Below are 19,528 nucleotides of genomic sequence, written 5' to 3' on the forward strand. Positions count from 1 at the left end.
GAGAGTGTGTGTGTGTTGTGTGTGTGTGTGTGTGTGTGTGTGTGTGTTTTAAGCTGGTTCCTCTTATGTTGATACTTAATTTTTCTGGACTTCATTGAAATTTGTCATTATAAAGGTGCCGATAGCTAATGGCCCTTGCTGTAAACAATTTTTAATCATTTAATTAATTTGAAATTCAAATGGTAATATATTGATGCTTTTGTAGGAAGTGGTCCCAAATCCCTTCAGAAACTTCAGTCAGCCATGAAAGTCTCTGTCACTTTGTCGACATAACTTTATTTTTCCACATAACTAAGATTTTCTCATCTTCTAATAGATATGCCAAAAACGTGAATTTTTGTTGGAGTCTTTTACATAAGAATAGTTTTAGTGAACCTGTGGAAGGAATACCATGAAGAGCAATGAGTAGGCCTCAGTCAGTTTCTAGTGACCTGCATTGAAGTACATTAAAGTGGGTGATTCAAGCTCAGGTTAAACCCAGAAGCCTCATATTATGCGTATGCAAGATTCTAAGCATATTACCGGGAGGGGACAAAAGAAGGACTCTTAGGCCGTGTATGAAACAGTGAGTTAGATGGTAGTCACTACTAGTCATTCTCTTTTAATGTGTTGGCATGCATTTTGATTTTGTCAGGGTGAGGGCTGTGTGATTTGAGCATTGAACTCCCTTTTTAAAAAGTAGAATAATTTTTAACATGTTTAGGTTAAGGAAATATTGCTTAACTGTTATTATATCTGAATCTTGGCACAGTTTGTCACAAGATTGGTTAAGTAGCATGAAGTCACTGAATAGGGTCATACCTGCCCGTGTGATGACTTTTATTACCTCAGGTAATAGCACGAAAGTTACAAAAGTTTCGTTTTCACTAAGTGAATGATTCTCCCAGCTTAGTTCCAAGAATCAAAAGTACATGGAAATGGAGAAAAAGTAAAAGAAAAAAAAATCAGTTTACATCCAGGAAGAGTTTGTAGATCAGGAGATTGCATCTCTAAGCAGTCTTAAGTCTGCCTTGCTGAACAGCCACCAAACAAAATAGCTAACAAAACGCGGTCTCTTATTGAGTGCAGCTAGGATTAACCATGCGATCGGTTGTCTGCAGAATGTTTGCTGTTTGAAAATACTCGTTTCACTGAACTGGTATCTGACAGTGTATCCGTGATGCCAGGACAGCGCTTGCTCTCGACACTGATCCTGCAGTGTGGCAGTGTCAGCACAGAAGGGCGTGCTTGTATTTCTGTGGGGTGAGTAGGACAGGGGAGGAGGGCATATTCGATTCATCTAAAATGTGCTTTAGATCGTTCAGGTGTAAGTTTAGAAAAATAAACCTAGGACATAGCCTATTTCATTCCATAGGTGTAGAGAGATTCTACATTTGGACAGTTCCCCAGGAGAATTCTTACATGCTTGCCTGTGTTTCTTTCCTATTCATAACTAAAAACTTTCTCAACACTACTAAACGATTAAAGGTGTCGTGTAGCTACTTTGAAGGCCATCTACTTGCCTACTGAAGTAAATCAGCACATCCTTTTCTTTTCCTCTGTAGATGGAGCTCTGGAATCAAACCCTGCTGACCATCTAAGGGCAAGCACAATTTTCCTGAACAAATTTCATGCAAACGGTAAGACACTACTTCTCCCCATCAAGGATAGGACTGAAAACCATTGCTGTTTTTTGTGCTACGTTAGACAGTATTTAGAAGAACTCATACGTTGGCTTCCATTTCTCAGCTTTCCGTATATTCACTTTACTTTTACTATGTGATTATACATTTTCTTTTAAATGTCACTGATTGAGAGCATGTGGCTTTATGTTAACGCATTTTGGCACTTTATCAGTACAGTAGACCACATGATTAAGATGCAGTCATGGATTTGTACTTATTTTTTCACACTTTTTGAGCTTTTCTCTAACTCCACAGAGGAGATTTTAAAGAGAAATGATAGGACTTAGTTAAACTTAGATTAGCATATCAACAAATTAAAAAATCATGTGTTCTATGCATATATATGGGAGGGAAGAGAGGGAGAGATATTGAATCATCTCCTCAACCTCATTCCCCACAGTGCTCTTACCCAGTGAGCCTGCCTCACAGCACATTTATGATTTATGGTGTTCTCAGAATTTTCAGCTATTCAAAACTTTTTCACCCTCATTTGAGAATTGGTGCAAACATGCTCCTCTGCTATTTCCTAGAAGGATAGCCGATGTGTGGAACGAGTGTAAATTTCTCGTGTCCTATTTGCTTTAGGAATCAGATGTATGAACTTGTCTGCACCTCGACTTCTTTATCTTTTTTTTTTTTTTTGGTACTAGGGATTGAACTCAGATCCTTGTGCTTGCGCAGCAGGCGGCGAAACCACTGAGCTAAATCCCTGGCCCACGACTTCTTTTTCTTAATGTTTGGTCAGTTCTTTTTCTGTTAAAAAACATATGTGACCAAAATTTTAGTTGATTTCAATGGTAAGAATTTAAGGAAGGTAGGTTCGATACTGCTTGGAGAGATGCAGCACAATGAAAAATGTTTTTTACCTGCATTTGCGTTGGTGTGCAATTTTCCTTCCTGAGCAGGTCATTTCTGGTTAGCATTGCTGTGTTTCTCCATTTCTTCGAGGGCCTAGGGCCTCTCCGGGGGGAGCATAGGAAGCCCGAGGGGCTGCCCTGGGCTCCCCTCTTCAGGGGAAGGAACGTGCCTGCAGCGGTGTTCAGAGGTTAGAGGGGAACGCAGAGGGCACTGTGGCCCCTGTTGCTCTTGGAGCATTTATCCTGTTAGAGCAAAATGAATTTGTGTGTGTGCCATTGACACTCTGCTCAGCTAGATCAGCACACTCATTTCAAGTCCAGGATTTAAGGTGGATTACTTTACAGTTGTTTAAAGACCCACTCATTTTTTAGCAACATATTTTCAGTGCAGTATCCTTGTAGACTCCCAGTCGGTGTTTCAGGATACTTCGGGAATTGTAGTGCAGCGAGAGTTCAGTGCTTAGCCAGAAACTGGTTCTTAGAGCTGTCTGCTGTTAGATGCTTGTAATTAAGCTGTATGGTAATGTACAATTATAAAGTACTATTTATTTACTCAAGAAAGTCTGTACAGTGGTTGAGATTTGCAATAAGTTAACGTGTTTTTTTTTTTTAATTAGCTAAGTTTCTCATCTGGTCCAGCTTGTTTTATAGTTTTCTTTCATATAAGGAGAGTCTGTCATCTTTTAGGTTAAAAAAAAGGTATAACTAAGTTTTTGGTTTTTACTTTATGGAATTCATCTTGGCAGATGATTTATTTTTAAAAATAAAATAGATTTTTATTTCATTCTGTATGTTTGTAATCCATTGGATAATTAGTGGCCACTTCTATATACTTTTCTAAGACATTTGTATCAGAATGGATCAGTTTTTTTCTTTTTTTTTATTCTTAGCACGAGATCAGAGGAAAAGCAACTATATCAACCAAGTAAGTAAATAATTGGAAAGATAAGAAACTAAGAGTGAATCAAAATATTTCTGCCTTCATTTCTAAAAAATATAAAGAGGAGCCAGTCTGTTACCATGGACTTCTTTTTCTGCATTTTGTAAATCTCTTACATTTTCCTACAATGTTTTAAGTCTACTCAGGAAAGGCTTTGACTTAGTAATTTCCATTTTTGATGGGTTTTGATGTATAAGTTAATTACAGGAATGTGGATATAGAGTTAAAGATGCACTTGAAATATTTTGCCTTTATTTAGTCCCTTAAAAAAACAGTAGTAATCTATTTATTTTGGTACTGGGGATCAATCTGAGGACCTTGTGCTTGCCAGGCAGATGCGGCCCCACTGAGCTACATCCCTGGCATGAGTAAACTATTGAATACATCAGTTTTTAGCACTATTTATTATTTTTCTGTCATTAACAGTTGAATGTTTGGCTTCCTCTTTCCACCATGACCTTATTCTCCCCTCTTTCCTTGCAATGTACCAGATTGTATTAAATTAAATAACAAATTGGTATTTACATTGTGACTATTGTTCACTGCTGAGTTATGCAATAATAGTCCCACTGCGCTGCCTCTTTGTACACCTTTAATTCTTTCTCTTAAATATTTCTGAGGCCTGAGCAGTTCTGTACTTCTCCTGCATGATCCCCTTCCCCTAAGCAATGTTAGTTCACAAAGTCAAGTACAGTAAGAAACCCCAGCTGGTCTTTCTATTTTTTTTTTAATTCTTTTATTGGTATACTTTAGGTATACAGTTCGTTTACATTTATCATTGGGCGTTTGTACCTGTACATGATATATCTTGGTTCTTATTTTTTTCCCATTACCTGTGGGCCCTTCACCTCCTCCACCCTTTCCCTATTTACATAGATTTCATTTCCTTTTTTTTTTTCTTTTCTCATAGTTTTTCCTTTCCCTCTTTTCCTTTCCCCTTCCCCTCTCTTCATTCGTTTGTCTTTGGACCTTTTTTCCTATTTCAAATTATCAATTATTCATTTTAATCATTTTAACCCTTGTTTACACTATCAGTTTCTCACACTAGAGAAACTATTCGGTATTTACACGTGTGTCCTATTTATTTCACTTAAGAGTATGGCCTGGATATGCATCCACTTAGCTATAAATGACTCTAGTTTTTCGTTCTTTGTGGCTGAATAGTACTCCATTTTATTTTAAAAAACCACATTTTTTAATCCAGTTTCCAGTTGATGGGCACTTGGGCTGCTTCCAAGCTTTAGCCATTACAAACTGTGCTGCTATGAATATGGGTGCACAGATATCACTGTGGTATGATTCTTTTAATTCTTTTGGGAAGATACCCAGCAGGGGAAGAGCTGGGTCAAATGGACCTCTAGTCCTAGTTCTCTGAGGTGTCTCCATACTGACTTCCCCAGTGGTTGCACCCGTCTGCACTCCCACCAACAATGAAGAAGGGTTCCTTTCTCCCCACAACTCCGCCAGCATTTGTTATTTGTTGATTTGATAGCCTCCATTCTTTCTAGGGTGAGGTGGAATCTCAGTGTTGTTTTCATCTGCATCTCTCGAATGGCGAGTGATGTTGAACATGTTTTCATGTATTTGTTTGCTGCTTTTACTTCCTTGTCTGAGAAATGTCTGTTCATTTCAGATGCCCATATTTGAATTGGGTCTTTGAATTGAGGGGGTTGTCTGTTAGCTCTGTTGGTGGTTTCTTTTACAGTGCAGAAGCTTTTTAATAAGATGAGATCCCAGTTGTTGATTCTTTCTGCTAGTTCCCGTGCTGCTGAGGTTTTGTTCATGAAGTCTTTTCCTATGCCAGTGTCTTCAAAAGTTCCACCTAACTTTTATCTTCCAGCAAGTTTAGTGTTTCTGTCTTAATATTTAGATCTTTAATCCATTTTGATCTTAGTTTAGTGCATGGTGATAGGTATGGGTCTAGTTTTAATCTTTGGCAGGTTGAAGTCCAGTTTTTCCAACACCATTTATTAAATAGGCTATCTTTCCTCCGATGATGGTGGTTGGCTCCTTTGTCAAAGATGATGTGGCTGAGCATGTCTGGAGCTGTTTCTGCATCTTCTAATCTATTGCACTGATCCTCGGGTCTGTTCCTTTGTCAGTACCATGCTGATTTTATCACAGTAGCTTTGTAGTGTAGTTTCAAGTTGGCGATTGTGATACCCCCAGCCATGTCTCTGTTGCCTACAATTGCTTTAGCTATTCTAGGTCTCTTCTGGTTCTAAATGAATTTTTGGATTGTTTTCTCTAGTTCTATGAAGTATATTGTTGGAATTTCAATTGGCATTGCATTGACTCTATATAGCAGTTTTGGAAGTATGGCCATTTTCACTATATTGGTCCTTCCTACCCAGGAGCAAGGGATGTCTTTCCATTTTCTTGTATCCTCTTCGATCTCTTTTTTCAGAGTGCTGTAGTTTTCAGTGTAGAGGTCTTTTGCATCCTTTGTTAGATTGATTCCTAGATATTTCACTTTTTTGGATGCTATTGTAAAAGGAATTGGTTCCCTAATTTGTGTCTCAGTGAGTCTGTTATTTGTGTACAAGAAGGCTATTGTTTTTTGAGGGTTGACCTTGTATCCACCTACTCTACTGAATCTGTCAATTAAGTCTAGAAGTCTTCTGGTGGAGTTTTTTGGATCTTCTATGTAGAGTATCATGTTGTCAGCAAATAATGACAGTTTTAACTTCTTCCTTTCCTATCTTTATTCTTTTTCTTTCTTTCTCTTGTCTAATTGCGGTGGCTAATGTTTCCAGAACTATATTGAACAGGAGTGGTGATAGTGGGCATCCTTATCTTGTTCCTGATTTTAGCATGAAAGTTTTCAGTTTTTGACCATTTAGTAGGATGTTGGCTCTTGGTTTTTCATAGATAGCCTTAATCAGGTTAAGATAAATACCTTGTATTCCAGTTTACTGTAGGGTGTTTATCATGAATGGGTGCTGGATTTTGTCGAATGCTTTCTCTGCATCTATTGAGAAAATCATATGGTTTATGTCTTTGACTCTGTTAATATAGTGTATTTCATTTATTGATTTACGTATGTTGAAGCGGACCTGCATCCCTGGCATAAATCCAACTTGGCCAGGGTGTGTATGATCTTCTTGATGCCCCTCTGTATTCTGTTTGCCAGTATCTTGTTGAGGATTTTCGCATCTGTGTTCATTAGGGAGATTGGCCTGTAGTTCTCTTTTTGGGTTGGGTCTTTCCCTGTTTTTGGAATCAAAGTAACACTTGTTTCCAGGAATGAATTTGGAAGTATTGCTTGCCTTTCAATTTCCTTGATGAATTTAAAGAGTAATGGCATTAATTCTTCTTTAAATGTCTTGTAAAATTCAGCAGTGAAGCCATCCGGACCTAGGCTTTTCGTTATTGGTAAATATTTTATTACATTTTCAATTTCCCTCATTGTAATTGGAGTGTTTAGAATTTCTTTATCTTCTTCATTTAACTTTGGCAGTTCGTATGTATCTAGGAATCTGCCCATTTCTTCTGTGTTTTCCATTTTATTGGAGTAGAGGTTCTTGAAGTAGGTGTTGATGATCCTGTGAATTCCTGTTGGATCTGCTGTGACTTCAGCTTTTTCATCCTTAATTGCATATATTTGTGCCTTTTCTTTTCTTTTTTGATAAGGTTGCCTAAAGGTTTATCAGTTTTATTTATTCTTTCAAAAAACCAACTCTTTGATTCATTGATTTTTTTTTGTATTGTTCTCTTAGTCTCCATTGCATTGATGATTTCTGCCCTGATCTTTATAATTTCCTCTCTTGTATGAGCTTTGGATTTGTTGTGCTCTTCTTTTTCTAGGAGCTTGAGGTTCTGCATTAGGTTATTTATCTGAGTTTTCTCTGTTTTCCTAATGTGGCCATTCACCGCTATGAATTTCCCACGTAGAACTGCTTTCATTGTGTCCCATAGATTCCTGTATGTTGTACTGGCATTTTCATTTACTTGTAGAAACTGTTTGATTTCTTCTTTACTTCTGTGACCCATTGGTTGTTCAAGAGGGTGTTATTCAGTTACCATGTGTGTGTTGGGGTTTTGCGGTTTCTTATGTTATTGATCTTCAATTTTTTGGCACTGTGGTCTGATAATATACAGGGGGTAACTTCAATTCTTTTACATTTACTTAGACATGTCCTATGAGCTAGCATGTGGTCTATTCTGGAGAATGACCCATGTGCAGCTGAAAAGAATGTGTATTCCGATTTTATGGGGTGGAACACTGTAAACCTCTATTAAGTCCATTTGTTCAATAGCTTGGTCCAGTTCTCGAATTTCCTTGTTAACTTTTTGTCTAGACGATCTGTCTATTTGTGATAGTGGGGTATTGAGGGCCCCACTACAATTGTGTTAGTGCTTATTTGGTTTTTCATGTCTATTAACATTTGTTTTGTATAGTTGGGGGCATTCGTATTTGGTGCATATATATTTAGGATTGTCATCTCTTCCTCTTGGATTGTTCCCTTCACAAGGATGTAGTGACCATCTTTGTCTCTCTTAATTAGTTTTGGTTTGAAATCTAGTTTGTCTGCAAATAAGATTGCTACCCCTGCTTTCTTCTGGGTTCCGGTGGCATGGAGAACTGTTTTCCATCCTTTTACTTTCAGTCTATGAGTTTCTTTTTTGAGTTAGGTATGTTTCTTGTATACAGCATATTGCTGCATTTTCCTTTTTAATCCAGTCTGCCAGTCTATTTCTTTTGATTGGTGAATTGAGGCCATCAACATTGAGGTTTATAAGGGATAGATTTTTTTTTTTTTTTTGGTACTGGGAATCGAACTCGGGTCCTTGCGCTTGCACAGCAGGCGGCGAAACCACTGAGCTAAATCCCTGGCCCAATAATTGATAGATATTGATTTATCCTTGTCATGATGTTTTACTTTTGTCAACTCTTTTATTTCTTATTTTTCCCCTTTTCACTTTAGTTTCTTACCTTGCCTGTTGGCTTCCCTCTGTTGGGCCTCATGGAGTTGTGGCCTTCATTGCTTTTTTTCTAGGATATTGTTTAGAATTGCTTATAGTGCTGGTTTGGTGGTCATGAAATTTCTCAGGTGTTCTTTGTCGTTTGAGAATCTAATTTCCCCGTCAATTTTGAAAGATAATTTTGCAGGATACAACAGTCTAGGTTGAAAGTTACTTTCTTTTAGGGTTTGAAATACTCCACTCCAGGCTCTCCTTGATTTGAGGGTTTGTGTTGAAAAGTCTGCTGTGATTCTGATGGGCTTTCCTCTGTAGGTGACTTGTTTCTTTTCTCTTAACTGCTTGTAGGAGTTTGTTTTTCTGTTGGGTTTCTGGGATCTTGACTATTATATGTCTAGATGTAGATTTTTTTTGATCATGGCTAGTTGTAGTTCTATATGCCTCACTTATCTATATGTCCAACTCTTTACCTCTGTCTGGGAAGTTTTCCACTATTACTTCTGTGAAGTTTTTTTATGTCAATTGTGCTTTCTCCTGTTTTTTGATGGACTCCTATCAGTCTTATGTTATTCTTCTTTGCATCATCTAGCAGTTGTTGGATTGATTTCTCATGGTCCCTTACTATTTTTTAAAAAATCTCTATTTTCATGGTCTCTAATCATGATCTTCTCTTCTATATCTGATATTCTATCTTCAGATTCCCTTAATCTGCTGTGGGTACTTTCAATAGAGTTTTTGATCTCCTGAATATATGATTGAATCTGTTTCATGGATTGCAGCTCTTTCTTCTGTTGGGCGACCATGGTTTCCATTTCTCTCTTATGCTGGGTATTCATGGCTTCCAGCATGTTTCTGAGCTCATCTATTTTTTGTTATCTGTTTCTGTTCTAGATCCTCTAATCATGTCTTTCACTCTGCCCACCATCTCTGTAGATATCTGGGAGATTATTTCCGCTTTGAATTTTTCCTAGAGCCTCATTCATCTGTTTTGTTACTTCCTGTGCTATCAGTTCAGGGTATCCAGGTGGTTGGTTATGGGACTTTTCCATCTCATTTCCCCCAGGATTTACCCTTGGTGGGGTGGAAGTCTGAGTTTGTGTCTTGCTTAAATGTCTTCTCATTTTTGTTTTTGGTACTGTCCTTGGTTTAACTCCTGGGTTGATAGTTTGAAGTTGCTTATTGTAGGTATCTTTGTTGCCTGTAATCAGAACCCTTATGGAATGATTGCTTCTCAGAGGTGTCTTCCAGATACAGCTGGTCTTTTAAGTTTTGAGTCTCTAATGACTGTAAGGCTATCTCATTTTCCTTGTATTAGGAAGGTTCATTGACTAGATCAGTCACAACACGTTAGCCCAAGTGATGCAGTCAGCAACACCATTGCATCAAGTACATCTTCAAAAATGACATTTTGTTGTAGTTATTAATCTATCACCTTTAGCTGTGAGAATTAAATCAAGATCGAGGACCAACCCAGCATATAGTGAATAAACTCTTCAATATAACAACTTTACCCTTTGTGATGGGGAGTTCGAAGGGGTTTGAGAGGGAGGGACAGATGGGAAGAAGGATAGGGGAAGGTTAGCAGTGTGGCCAGAGGACACAGGTGAGAAGGAAAAAGAGAATACTAGGAAAATAAAGAAGAACTCCGAATGAGGACCAAAACAGGGACAAAAAGGGAAGATGAACAATGTGGGAGAGCACGAGAGTGAGTGGAAGACAGAAAGGAAAGAGAAAACAAGAAGAAAATAAAAGAAAAAAAAGGAGAGAAAAACAAATATTTGCAAAGAGTAGGAAAAAAATTAAAGATAAGAGGAGCAAAAAAAAAAGAAAAAAATAAACTAATAATACTAATTTTGGGAATAAAAAAATAAAATGAATATGAAGGGCCTCTTTCAGGGTATGTCTCTGCTGTCACAATAGACAGTGTGGGTAGCAGTATGCAGATAGAAGTCAATGAGTCTCAGCGAGCTAGTCGCAGACCCGTGAGATTCAGGCAGATTTCTGGCTGCAAGTCCCAAGTTGAGCTCCCTGTCCTCCTGCAGGGTTGAACTCTGCAGAGTTGTATTGCAGGTTCCAGCTGCCCTTCCCCTGAAGATAGTCCCTGTCCTGATGGGAGGTGAAGATGACTCCAACTTACCCAGTTCAGTGGTCTGGTGGTCCAGTGTCCTCTGCGTCTTTGTAGTGTGGAACCAGTTGACGGTGCATGGAAGAGGCCGGGCACGGGGGCGGCGGGGGGGGATCCAGTGGATTGCTGACTTGCTATGGCGTCCTGGTCTTTCTGTTTTCAGTCTTCCTTTTTTTGTGGCGAGGGAGGAATTAATTTCCTATTTTCAATTGGGCAGTGTTCTTAGCAGCCACCCCCATGTTAGAACATTTCTCGCATGCTTATCAAGATATTTTCCATGTCTTAAAACACAGCTGTTTCATTTTCTCCCTGAGGCTGCCCTCGTTAAGTCTTTCCTACCTTAGTAAGGCTGGCTTTCCCTTAGGCCTGCTGTCTCGATCTTTCTCTGGGATGTCTCCGTGAAGTCATCTGGTTCTTGTATAACTGCTGTCCTCACTGTCCTGGATTCTTTTGTTTCCTCTGTCTTGCTGCACTCCCCTGTGTTACTGGAACACATTTTGCTGGAGAAGGAGGCCATACCGATGTGGGGGTTTTTTTGGTACAGGGGATCGAACTCGGGACCTTGCACTTGCGAAGCAGGCGGCAGAACTACTGAGCTAAATCCTCGGCCATATCGATAATTTGAAAGATCTAACCAGGAAGGAAACCCCTCCTACTTAATGGAACATACACTTGTAGGTTGAAGCTAATTTTCACAATGGTCTTCTTATTCCTAGTGTTGGTCTTAACTCTGTTGCCATCCTGTTATACGCATGATAAATAACTAGTTCTAGCCAGCTCCCGGAAGCTTTTGGTATCTTCTCTATCTCTGGGATGCTGAAAGAACACAATAAGTTTTGTTACTGACTTTTCATCTTATTGGGATGGCCATTAAGGTCTGCACTCTGCCTCCTTCTCTTTTAATTCTTGGTATTTTCTCCAATTTTTTCTTATAGTTTGGTTATCCAGATAGTGTGCCTGTCAGACTAGTATTTCTTCGCTAATGTCAAATTTCCATCCCCTTTCCATTTTCTGGTGTTTCCTTTGGCACTGATTATGTACTAGAGACTCCTTGAGTTTGTGCTTTGATTGAACCTTGTATTGAAATGTTTTAAAGTTTTCATTTGCTGCTGAATTTTGAGAACTCCCACAAATTCCTTTGTCCCTGTTGCTCTTGCTGAAGGCTTCCCTGAAGTGTGTGGCTGTCCCGGCATTCTCTGGTTGGAAATACTCTATGTGCACAAGACTTTTTGTTAACTAATGGGCCTCACTGCAAGAATTTGGCAGCAAAGCTAGCTCTTCATTGTTGGACCCTAGTATATTATCTGGGACCGGGTCGCTGGGGCAGTCTGATTTCTTCAGAGAAGAAGCACCCGGCCTTCTACCTGGGGAGTACAGTCAAGGCAGCCTGGTTTCCAGAAATTGTTTGGTGTACAGTTTTCCCCTGTTATTTTCCAGTTTTAGTCTTGATACACTTGGCATCTGCAGGGCTGTCAGATTTAGTATCTCTAGAATATAACATCTGCATTCTGCAGTGATGGGAACAGGTTTGCATGTTTATTTCTTACGGTTCTTCTTGGCCTCTGTTTCGCATTTTACTCCAAGGTGCTGTGTGCTTCTGAGTTGGGAACCTGCTGTGGGTTCTGCCGGACAAACTGGCTGGCTGTTTCTGACCCAATCACTTTCCATAGGCACCAGAATTGTGCCCCAACTGAATGAAGGTAGATGGGGTCAAATGTGCAGGACATGGAGGAAGAAAACGGCAGTGTAGGCAGGAGCAGGATGGATGAGACCGGAATGTGTCCTGATGTGTATCACATGGCTTAGAGCATAAAATTAATAAAACCTTGAGTGGCTGAGGCTTTCCATGGGAGTAATGTAATGGGAGTAATGTCTACCTAAAAATGAACTGAATGTTCAAGTCCCAAGGTTGTTTCTGTCATCTGTGTTAGATGTGAGGGAATCTTAAAGATTCTGCACTCTTGGTAAGGGGACAGGCGCAGAGACCCCCATGGCCCTGGCGTGTTCGTAACTGAGCAGCCCTGGCACAGAGTCCTTTGACTCTGACACATTTGTTTCATCACACTAACACACTCATGTAAGTTAACTAATCAATCAAGTACTAGGCTTTTGTTTGCTGATATTGTGCCAGTATTAATTTAAGGCATTGCATTTTCTTCTGGTTACTGAATAGTAGAAAGAGAAAATCTCTAAAATCTTACTTTACACTTGTTATAATATTTATAAAGGGATTCACACTAAATGCTTGTCAGGTTTGATGATAGGTACCATACCAAGGGCAGCACTGTATAACCCATTCCTCGAGCATCCCTGGAAGTCAAGGGCCTCTGCAGAGCCATACGCATGATACTACTCTCAAACAGTTTGTACAGTGTAAGAAACATCTTAGTGGTTTGTCATTTGACATTTTAAGCAAGGGAAAACTCCCACCTTTTATGGTTTTAACTTACTGTGACATTCTCTTCTACTTTCCTTTCCCTTCAGGAATCTCCAGGGCAGCTTATTGGGATGTATAGCTCCTGCTCAAGGATATTTCTAGATGACAGCACACTCAGCCTGCCTAGTTGTATAAACATGATGGAGTGGTGAGTACAGGAGGTTGCAGAGGCCCAAGTGATGGACTCCCACTGATAAATCATCCCAGCAGTGCTGGGTAATTTCAGCCATGTGATTATCCTCCTCTATGCTCAGTTTAAGACACTGGGGGCAACTATATATATATATATATATATATTGATTTGAAGAGGCTAAATGTGAATTTTCAGTTTTTGTTTTAGTCTCAGACTGCATGGTAGAAGGGAACACCAGTTAGCAAATAAAGAATCCTGGGAAAAATGTACTTCTTTATTTCATGCTTTTATGTTAAACTTAAAGAGAAGAGGTGCTTTCTATTGGATGTTTCTAGAAGAAACAATTAGTTCTGTGTGAGTTACAGGCCTAAAACAGTGTCTAATACTTTAGAAATGAGTCTCGGAAGAAGGGACAGCCTTTCTTCTGTCGGTGCCGCAGTATATCAGCATTTGAATGCTCTCCATCGTATGTGAGCAGCTCACCAGTATCATAAACTCAGCACCATAACAAATGAAAGATACAAAGTTTAGAAAGCAGGATGCTTCATTGGAAAGGGAGAAAAAGGAGAAGATAGATAGCTGCCCTGACAAGAATCAGGGCAGGGGGCTCCGGAAAGATGGAGGACCTGTGGCCTTTGTTCTTGGCTGCTTTTATTGGGTGCCAAGGACTCTTTGCCTACCTGGAACTTGCCATAACCCAACTGGTTCCCTGGGCGGTCTTGGCATTAGACTGAGCCCCCTTGCCTCCGTCATTGTCATTTCTTGAGGGGAGGGGTCCATGTAACTTCTGTCTATTTGTCCTTGAACAGTGTCTTATCTCCAGGGTGGCAGGTGACTGGCTGGGAGGTGCATATTCATGGTTAGTTTAGAGTTAGTAAGGGGAGGTGTGGGTCTCTGTTGTAGTAGTTATATAGTGGCCCTAGAGTGGATACGAGTGTGTGTGTGTGTGTCTGTGTGTTAGTTCACCCCTGTATACACTGAATAGAGCTTTCCCCAGAGTTAGCCAGCCCCCCTCCACCTTCTGCTTCCCCTGCATTCTATTGGAAGCAGAGAGGGACGGCTGGCCTTGGCTTTGTGCACTTGGCTTTCTCTGTCCTCTGCTTGTCAGCTCTTCTCTGGTTTTGGGTGCAAGTTCCAAGGCCATTTGGTGCCTTTCTTTTGAAGTGTTTTTTCTTTTCTCTACCCTTGAGCTTGAGACTGTTCTCAGGGGAATTTTCCCAGTAAAGTTTTAACTCCTTCTAGTTAGGATTAGCCAGAAAACCTAATGAGCCCCCTATTTTATTCTTTCCCTGCCTACAGACCCCTTCCCCCTACACTGATGGGTCACAATCAGAGATATGCAATGAGAAGACCCTGACAGGAATCTTTCAACCTTATTAAAAGCCAGGTGCAGAACTTCCCCACCGAGTTGGGGTTCTCCAGGGAACATTATCCATGTCCCTTGGGGTTATGAGTTTTGGTTTTCAGAATGTAGCTTATATTTCTTTAGAATGTTAATGCCCTTATCCTTCATTTCACTTTTTCAGTCAAAAAATGTAAATAACATAAGAATTTAATTTTGTTTCTCATGTGTCAGCTTTTCTTTTTAGCTGATCATCAGCACAGTGGTGCCTTGGTTCACAAACTTAATTCTTTGCACAGTTCTGGTCAAAAACCGAATTGGATGAAAGCTAATCAAATTCTTTTTTCCTTTTTTTTTTTGGCACGGGGGATCGAACTCGGGACCTCGTGCTTACAAGGCAGGCGCCGGAACCACTGAGCTAAATTCCCAGCCCCAGCTAATCAAATTCAATGGTTAGGTCTAATGTTGACCTGACCTTATGGGGAAATTTGATTCAGTTCTCATTCAATTTACTTTACACCAGAATTGTAGAAAGAATTAAGTCTGTGTACTGAGGTACCACTGTAATTTCTACTTGTATTAAAAACTACAAGTTCACATACCTGGTGTATTTTTCTCTCACATTTACAATAGTAATTGAGATCAAATTGTGTTTCAGCAAAACCTCAGCACTATGCCTAAGTTTTGAAATTTGGCATCTATCAAGTAATTACTGAATGTTTATATTCAGCCAGCACCCCAAATTCATGACTGAAAAGCTGCTCTGCTTTGATAGGGTTGCCAGTTTCTTTTGCATTAAAACCCTTGTAAAGGTTCAATGTATAATTCAGCCTAGAGTTTTAAAGAGCAATGTTCCTCAATTCACACTTGTTTTTCTCCCCATCTTAGTCTAATGTTTAGAATTTTGCTTTGAAGTACAGTAAGTTTTAGTTGGCTTTCATTGTGTTTTGTTAAATCATTGTGTGCACTACTTTTCAAATAAATATTTAATAATAGGACAAGTAGGCATTTAGGAAAATTTTAAAAAATGTTTATCATGGGGTAATAGTTCCTTGTTCTCATGAATACACTTGTTTTTTTTGGTACCGAGGATCAAGCTTGGGACCTTGCGTATTTAAAGAAGGTGGAGGAACTACTGAGCTAAATCCCCAACCCAATAGCTCATTGTTCTCAATAAAATGGGTAAACCTTATTAGAATCAGTTACACAACTATTTCAAAATACGTGTCTGCAAACACATGCATTTTCCCCACCTGCACCTTCCCATCGATCTATGGGCACTTGGAAGCTCTAGGAAATCAGGGATGAAGGCAAGGTGTAATAATACACACAAAAGCATTCCCGGTGATTCTGACCCAAACTCTTAAGTCATTGGCAAACTTCATTGCATGTTGGAATCACCCAGGGTAACATTAAAGTACTCTTTGGTCCAAATTGTACCCTGTGGCACTTAATCAGAGTGTCTTGAAGTAAAATTCAGGACAGCTTTTTTCTTTGCTTGTGCAGCAGGCAGAGAAACCACTGAGCTAAATCTCTGGCCCTATTGGTACATTTTAAATATACAATACATTTACATTTATCATTGGATGCTTGTACCTGTACACGCTGTATCGTGATTCTTATTTTTTCCCCATTCCCCTGCCCTCCCTTGACCCCCTCCACCCTTCCCTATTTACAAAGACTTTGTTTCTACTTCTTCCTTTTCTCCTAATTTTTCCTTTCCCTTCTTTCCTTTCCCCTTCCCCTCCCACTTCCTCTACTCCTTTGTACCTTTTCTTCCTATTTCAAATAATCAGTTATTCATGTCAAGCATTTTAATCCTTATTTACACTTTCAGTTTCTCACACTAGAGAAACTATTTTGTTTTTTGGGTACTGGGCCTCGAACTTGGGTCCTTGTGCTTGTGAGGTAGGTGATGAAACCACTGATCTAAATCCCCGGCCCGAAACTATTTGGTATTTACACGTGTGTCCTATTTATTTCACTTAAGAGTATGTCCTCAATATGCATCCATTTAGCTAAAAATGTCTCTAGTTTCTCATTCTTTATGACTGAGTAGTACTCCATTTTAAAACCACACTGTCTTTATCCAGTTTCCAGTTAATGGGCACTTGGGCTGTTTCCAACCTTGCACTATTACAAACTGTGCTGCTGTAAACATGGGTGCACATATATCGCTGTGGTATGATTCTTTTAATTCTTTGGGGAAGATACCCAGCACCCAGCAGGGGAATAGCTGGGTCAAATGGGACCTCTAGTCCTAGTTCTTTGAGGTATCGCCATACTGATTTCCACAGTGGTTGCACCAGTCTGCACTCCCACCAACAATGGAGAAGAGTTCCTTTCTCCCCACACCCCTGCCACATTTATTATTGGTTGATTTCTTGATAGCAGCCATTCTTTCTGGGGTGAGGTGGAATCTCAGCATTGTTTTCATCTCCATCTCTCAAATGACCAGCGATGTTGATTATTTTTTCATATGTTTATTTGCTGCTTTTACTTCTTTGTCTGAGAAATGTCTGTTCATTTCAGATGCCCATTTTTGAATTGGATCTTTGAATTTGAGGGGGTCTTATTTTTTTCAATTCTTTATGTATTCTAGATGGTAGTCTTTTGTCTGAGGTACTGCTGCTAAAACATTTTCCCACATTGTAGGTTGTCTGTTAGCTCTGTTGGTGGTTTCTCTTGCAGTGCAGAAACTTTTAATAAGATGAGATCCCAGTTATTGATTCTTTGTGCTAGGTCCCATGCTGCTGAGGTTTTGTTCATAAAGTCTTTTCCTATGCCAATGTCCAGAGTTGTATCTCATTTATCTTCCAGCAAGTTTAGTGTTTCTATTTTAATATTTAGATCTTTCATCCACTTCGATCCTAGTTTAGTGCATGGTGATAGATACGGATCTAGTTTTAATCTTTGGCAGGTTGAACTCCAGTTTTTCCAACACCATTTATTAAAGAGGCTATCTTTCCTCCAATGAGGGTGTTTGGCTCCTTTGTCAAAGATGAGATGGCTGAGTGTGTCTGGAGCTGTTTCTGCATCTTCTAATCTGTTGCATTGATCCTTGGGTCTGTTTCTTTGCCAGTACCATGCTGTTTTTATCACAGTAGCTTTGCAGTGTAGTTTCAAGTTGGGGATTGTGATAACCCCTGCCATGTCTCTGTTGCCCAGAATTGCTTTTGCTTTTCTAGGTCTCTTCTGGTTCTAAATGAATTTTTGGATTGTTTTCTCTAGTTCTGTGAAATACATTGTTGGACTTTCAATCAGCATTCCATTAAATCTATATAGCAGTTTTGGAAGTATGGCCATTTTCACTATATTGGTTCTTCCTACCCAGGAGCAAGGAATGTCTTTCCATTTTCTTGTATCCTCTTTGATCTTGTTTTTCAGAGTGTTGTAGTTTTCAGTGTAGAGCTCTTTTGCATCCTTTGTTAGATTGATTCCTAGATATTTCATTTTTTTGGATGCTATTATAAAAGGAATTGGTTCCGTAATTTTTCTCTCAGTGAGTCTGTTATTCGTGTATAAGAAGGCCATTGATTTTTGACTGTTGACCTTGTATCCAGCTACTCTACTGAGTCTGGCAATTAAGTCCAGAAGTCTTTTGGCAGAGGTTTTTGAGTCTTCTATGTAGAGTATCATGTTGTCAGCAAATAATGACAGTTTTAACTTCTTCCTTTCCTATCTTTATTCCTTTTCTTTCTTTCTCTTGTCTAATTGCTGTGGCTAATGTTTCCAGAACTATATTGAACAGGAGTGGTGATAGTGGACATCCTTGTCTTGTTCCTGATTTTAGTGTGAAAGTTTTCAGCTTTTGACCATTTAGTATGATGTTGGCTGTTGGTTTTTCACAGATAGCCTTAATCAGGTTGAGATAAATACCTTGTATTCCAGTTTTCTGTAGGGTGTTTATCATGAATGGGTGTTGGATTTTGACGATTGCCTTTTCTACATCTATTGAGATGATCATATGTTTTTTGTCTTTGATTCTGTTAATACAGTGTATTACATTTATTGATTTATGTATATTGAAGCATCCCTGCATCCCTGGGATAAATCCAACCTGGCCAGGGTGTGTATGATCTTCTTGATGCCCCTCTGTATTCTGTTTGCCAGTATCTTGTTGAGGATTTTTGCATTTGTGTTCATTAGGGAGATTGGCCTGTAGTTCTCTTCTTGGGTTGGGTCTTTCCCTGTTTTTGGAATCAAAGTAACACTTGCTTCCAGGAATGAATTTGGAAGCCTTGCTTGCCTTTCAATTTCCTTGATGAGCCTTAAAGAGTAATGGTGATAGTTCTTCTTTAAATGTCTTGTAGAATTCAGCAGTGAATCCATCAGGACCTGGGCTTTTCTTTGTTGGTAAAATTTTTATTACATTTTCAGTTTCACTCATTGTAATTGGGATGTTAGATTTCTATGTTGTCTTCATTTAACTTTGGCAATTCGTATGTATCTAGGGATCTGTCCATTTCTTCTGTGTTTTCCATTTTATTGGAGTAGAGGTTCTCGAAGTAGGTATTGATGATCCTCTGGCTTTCTGCTGGATCTGTTGTGAGTTCACCTTTTTCATTCTTTTTTTTACTGGGAAAAATTGTATTTTGGAAGAACTCACTACATAAAGTGGCAGAATTCCAAAATCAAATTACATGAAAATATACATCACAATTTCTTTGTACAATAGGTGAGGAAAAATCTGCAGTGTAGAAGAATAGAGACAAAGAAATATGAAGGACTAAGAAGGGTATGAGGGCAAATAGCATTTTTAATAGCAAACCCAGAAGTACAAAGCCAGTAGCTATGCATGCTTTATTTATCCAGCCTTAATATCGGGCAATTGTGGGCAAAAATAAAACTAAACAAGAATTTGGTACTGTTTGGGGCAAATTTCAATAAGCTGAATTAAAAGCCAACAGTTTTCTTTTTTCAGTTCTTGGGGTTAATGACTGGGATCAAGAGCACTCAATGGCCAGAAAATGTTATTGCTACATCCAATCCAAGGGCGCAACTAGAATACCAAAAGGACAAAAGCACCTAGTGATGACCACTCCTCTGGCGTCATCATTAAAAATCAAGTAACTGCTTATTAACTGTTTCAGTATTTGAACTAAAT

General features: G+C 39.2%; 1 protein-coding gene across 2 annotated transcripts in view; it reads left to right on the forward strand.

The window, feature by feature from the left end:
• The first annotated feature begins 1,432 nt into the window (after nucleotides 1-1,432).
• Nucleotides 1,433-19,528, forward strand: part of LOC147829444 (cyclin-Y-like protein 1) — a 39,926-nt gene continuing 21,830 nt past the window's right edge. Inside the window, exons 1-3 of one of the 2 annotated variants that reach the window (XM_087205739.1) lie at nucleotides 1,467-1,619; nucleotides 3,412-3,446; nucleotides 12,994-13,094. In XM_087205739.1, the coding sequence (XP_087061865.1) occupies nucleotides 13,018-13,094 (77 nt within the window). In that variant the 5' untranslated portion in view covers nucleotides 1,467-1,619; nucleotides 3,412-3,446; nucleotides 12,994-13,017. Of the gene's footprint in view, nucleotides 1,620-3,411; nucleotides 3,447-12,993; nucleotides 13,095-19,528 lie in introns of both variants that reach the window. The other variant, XM_087205738.1, reaches the window with a different exon arrangement.

Source organism: Heterocephalus glaber, unplaced genomic scaffold (genome assembly GCF_053883595.1).
Source record: "Heterocephalus glaber isolate CG9 unplaced genomic scaffold, H.glaber_assembly_v1.0 deba00000613, whole genome shotgun sequence".
NCBI classification, from domain to species: Eukaryota; Metazoa; Chordata; class Mammalia; order Rodentia; family Bathyergidae; genus Heterocephalus; species Heterocephalus glaber.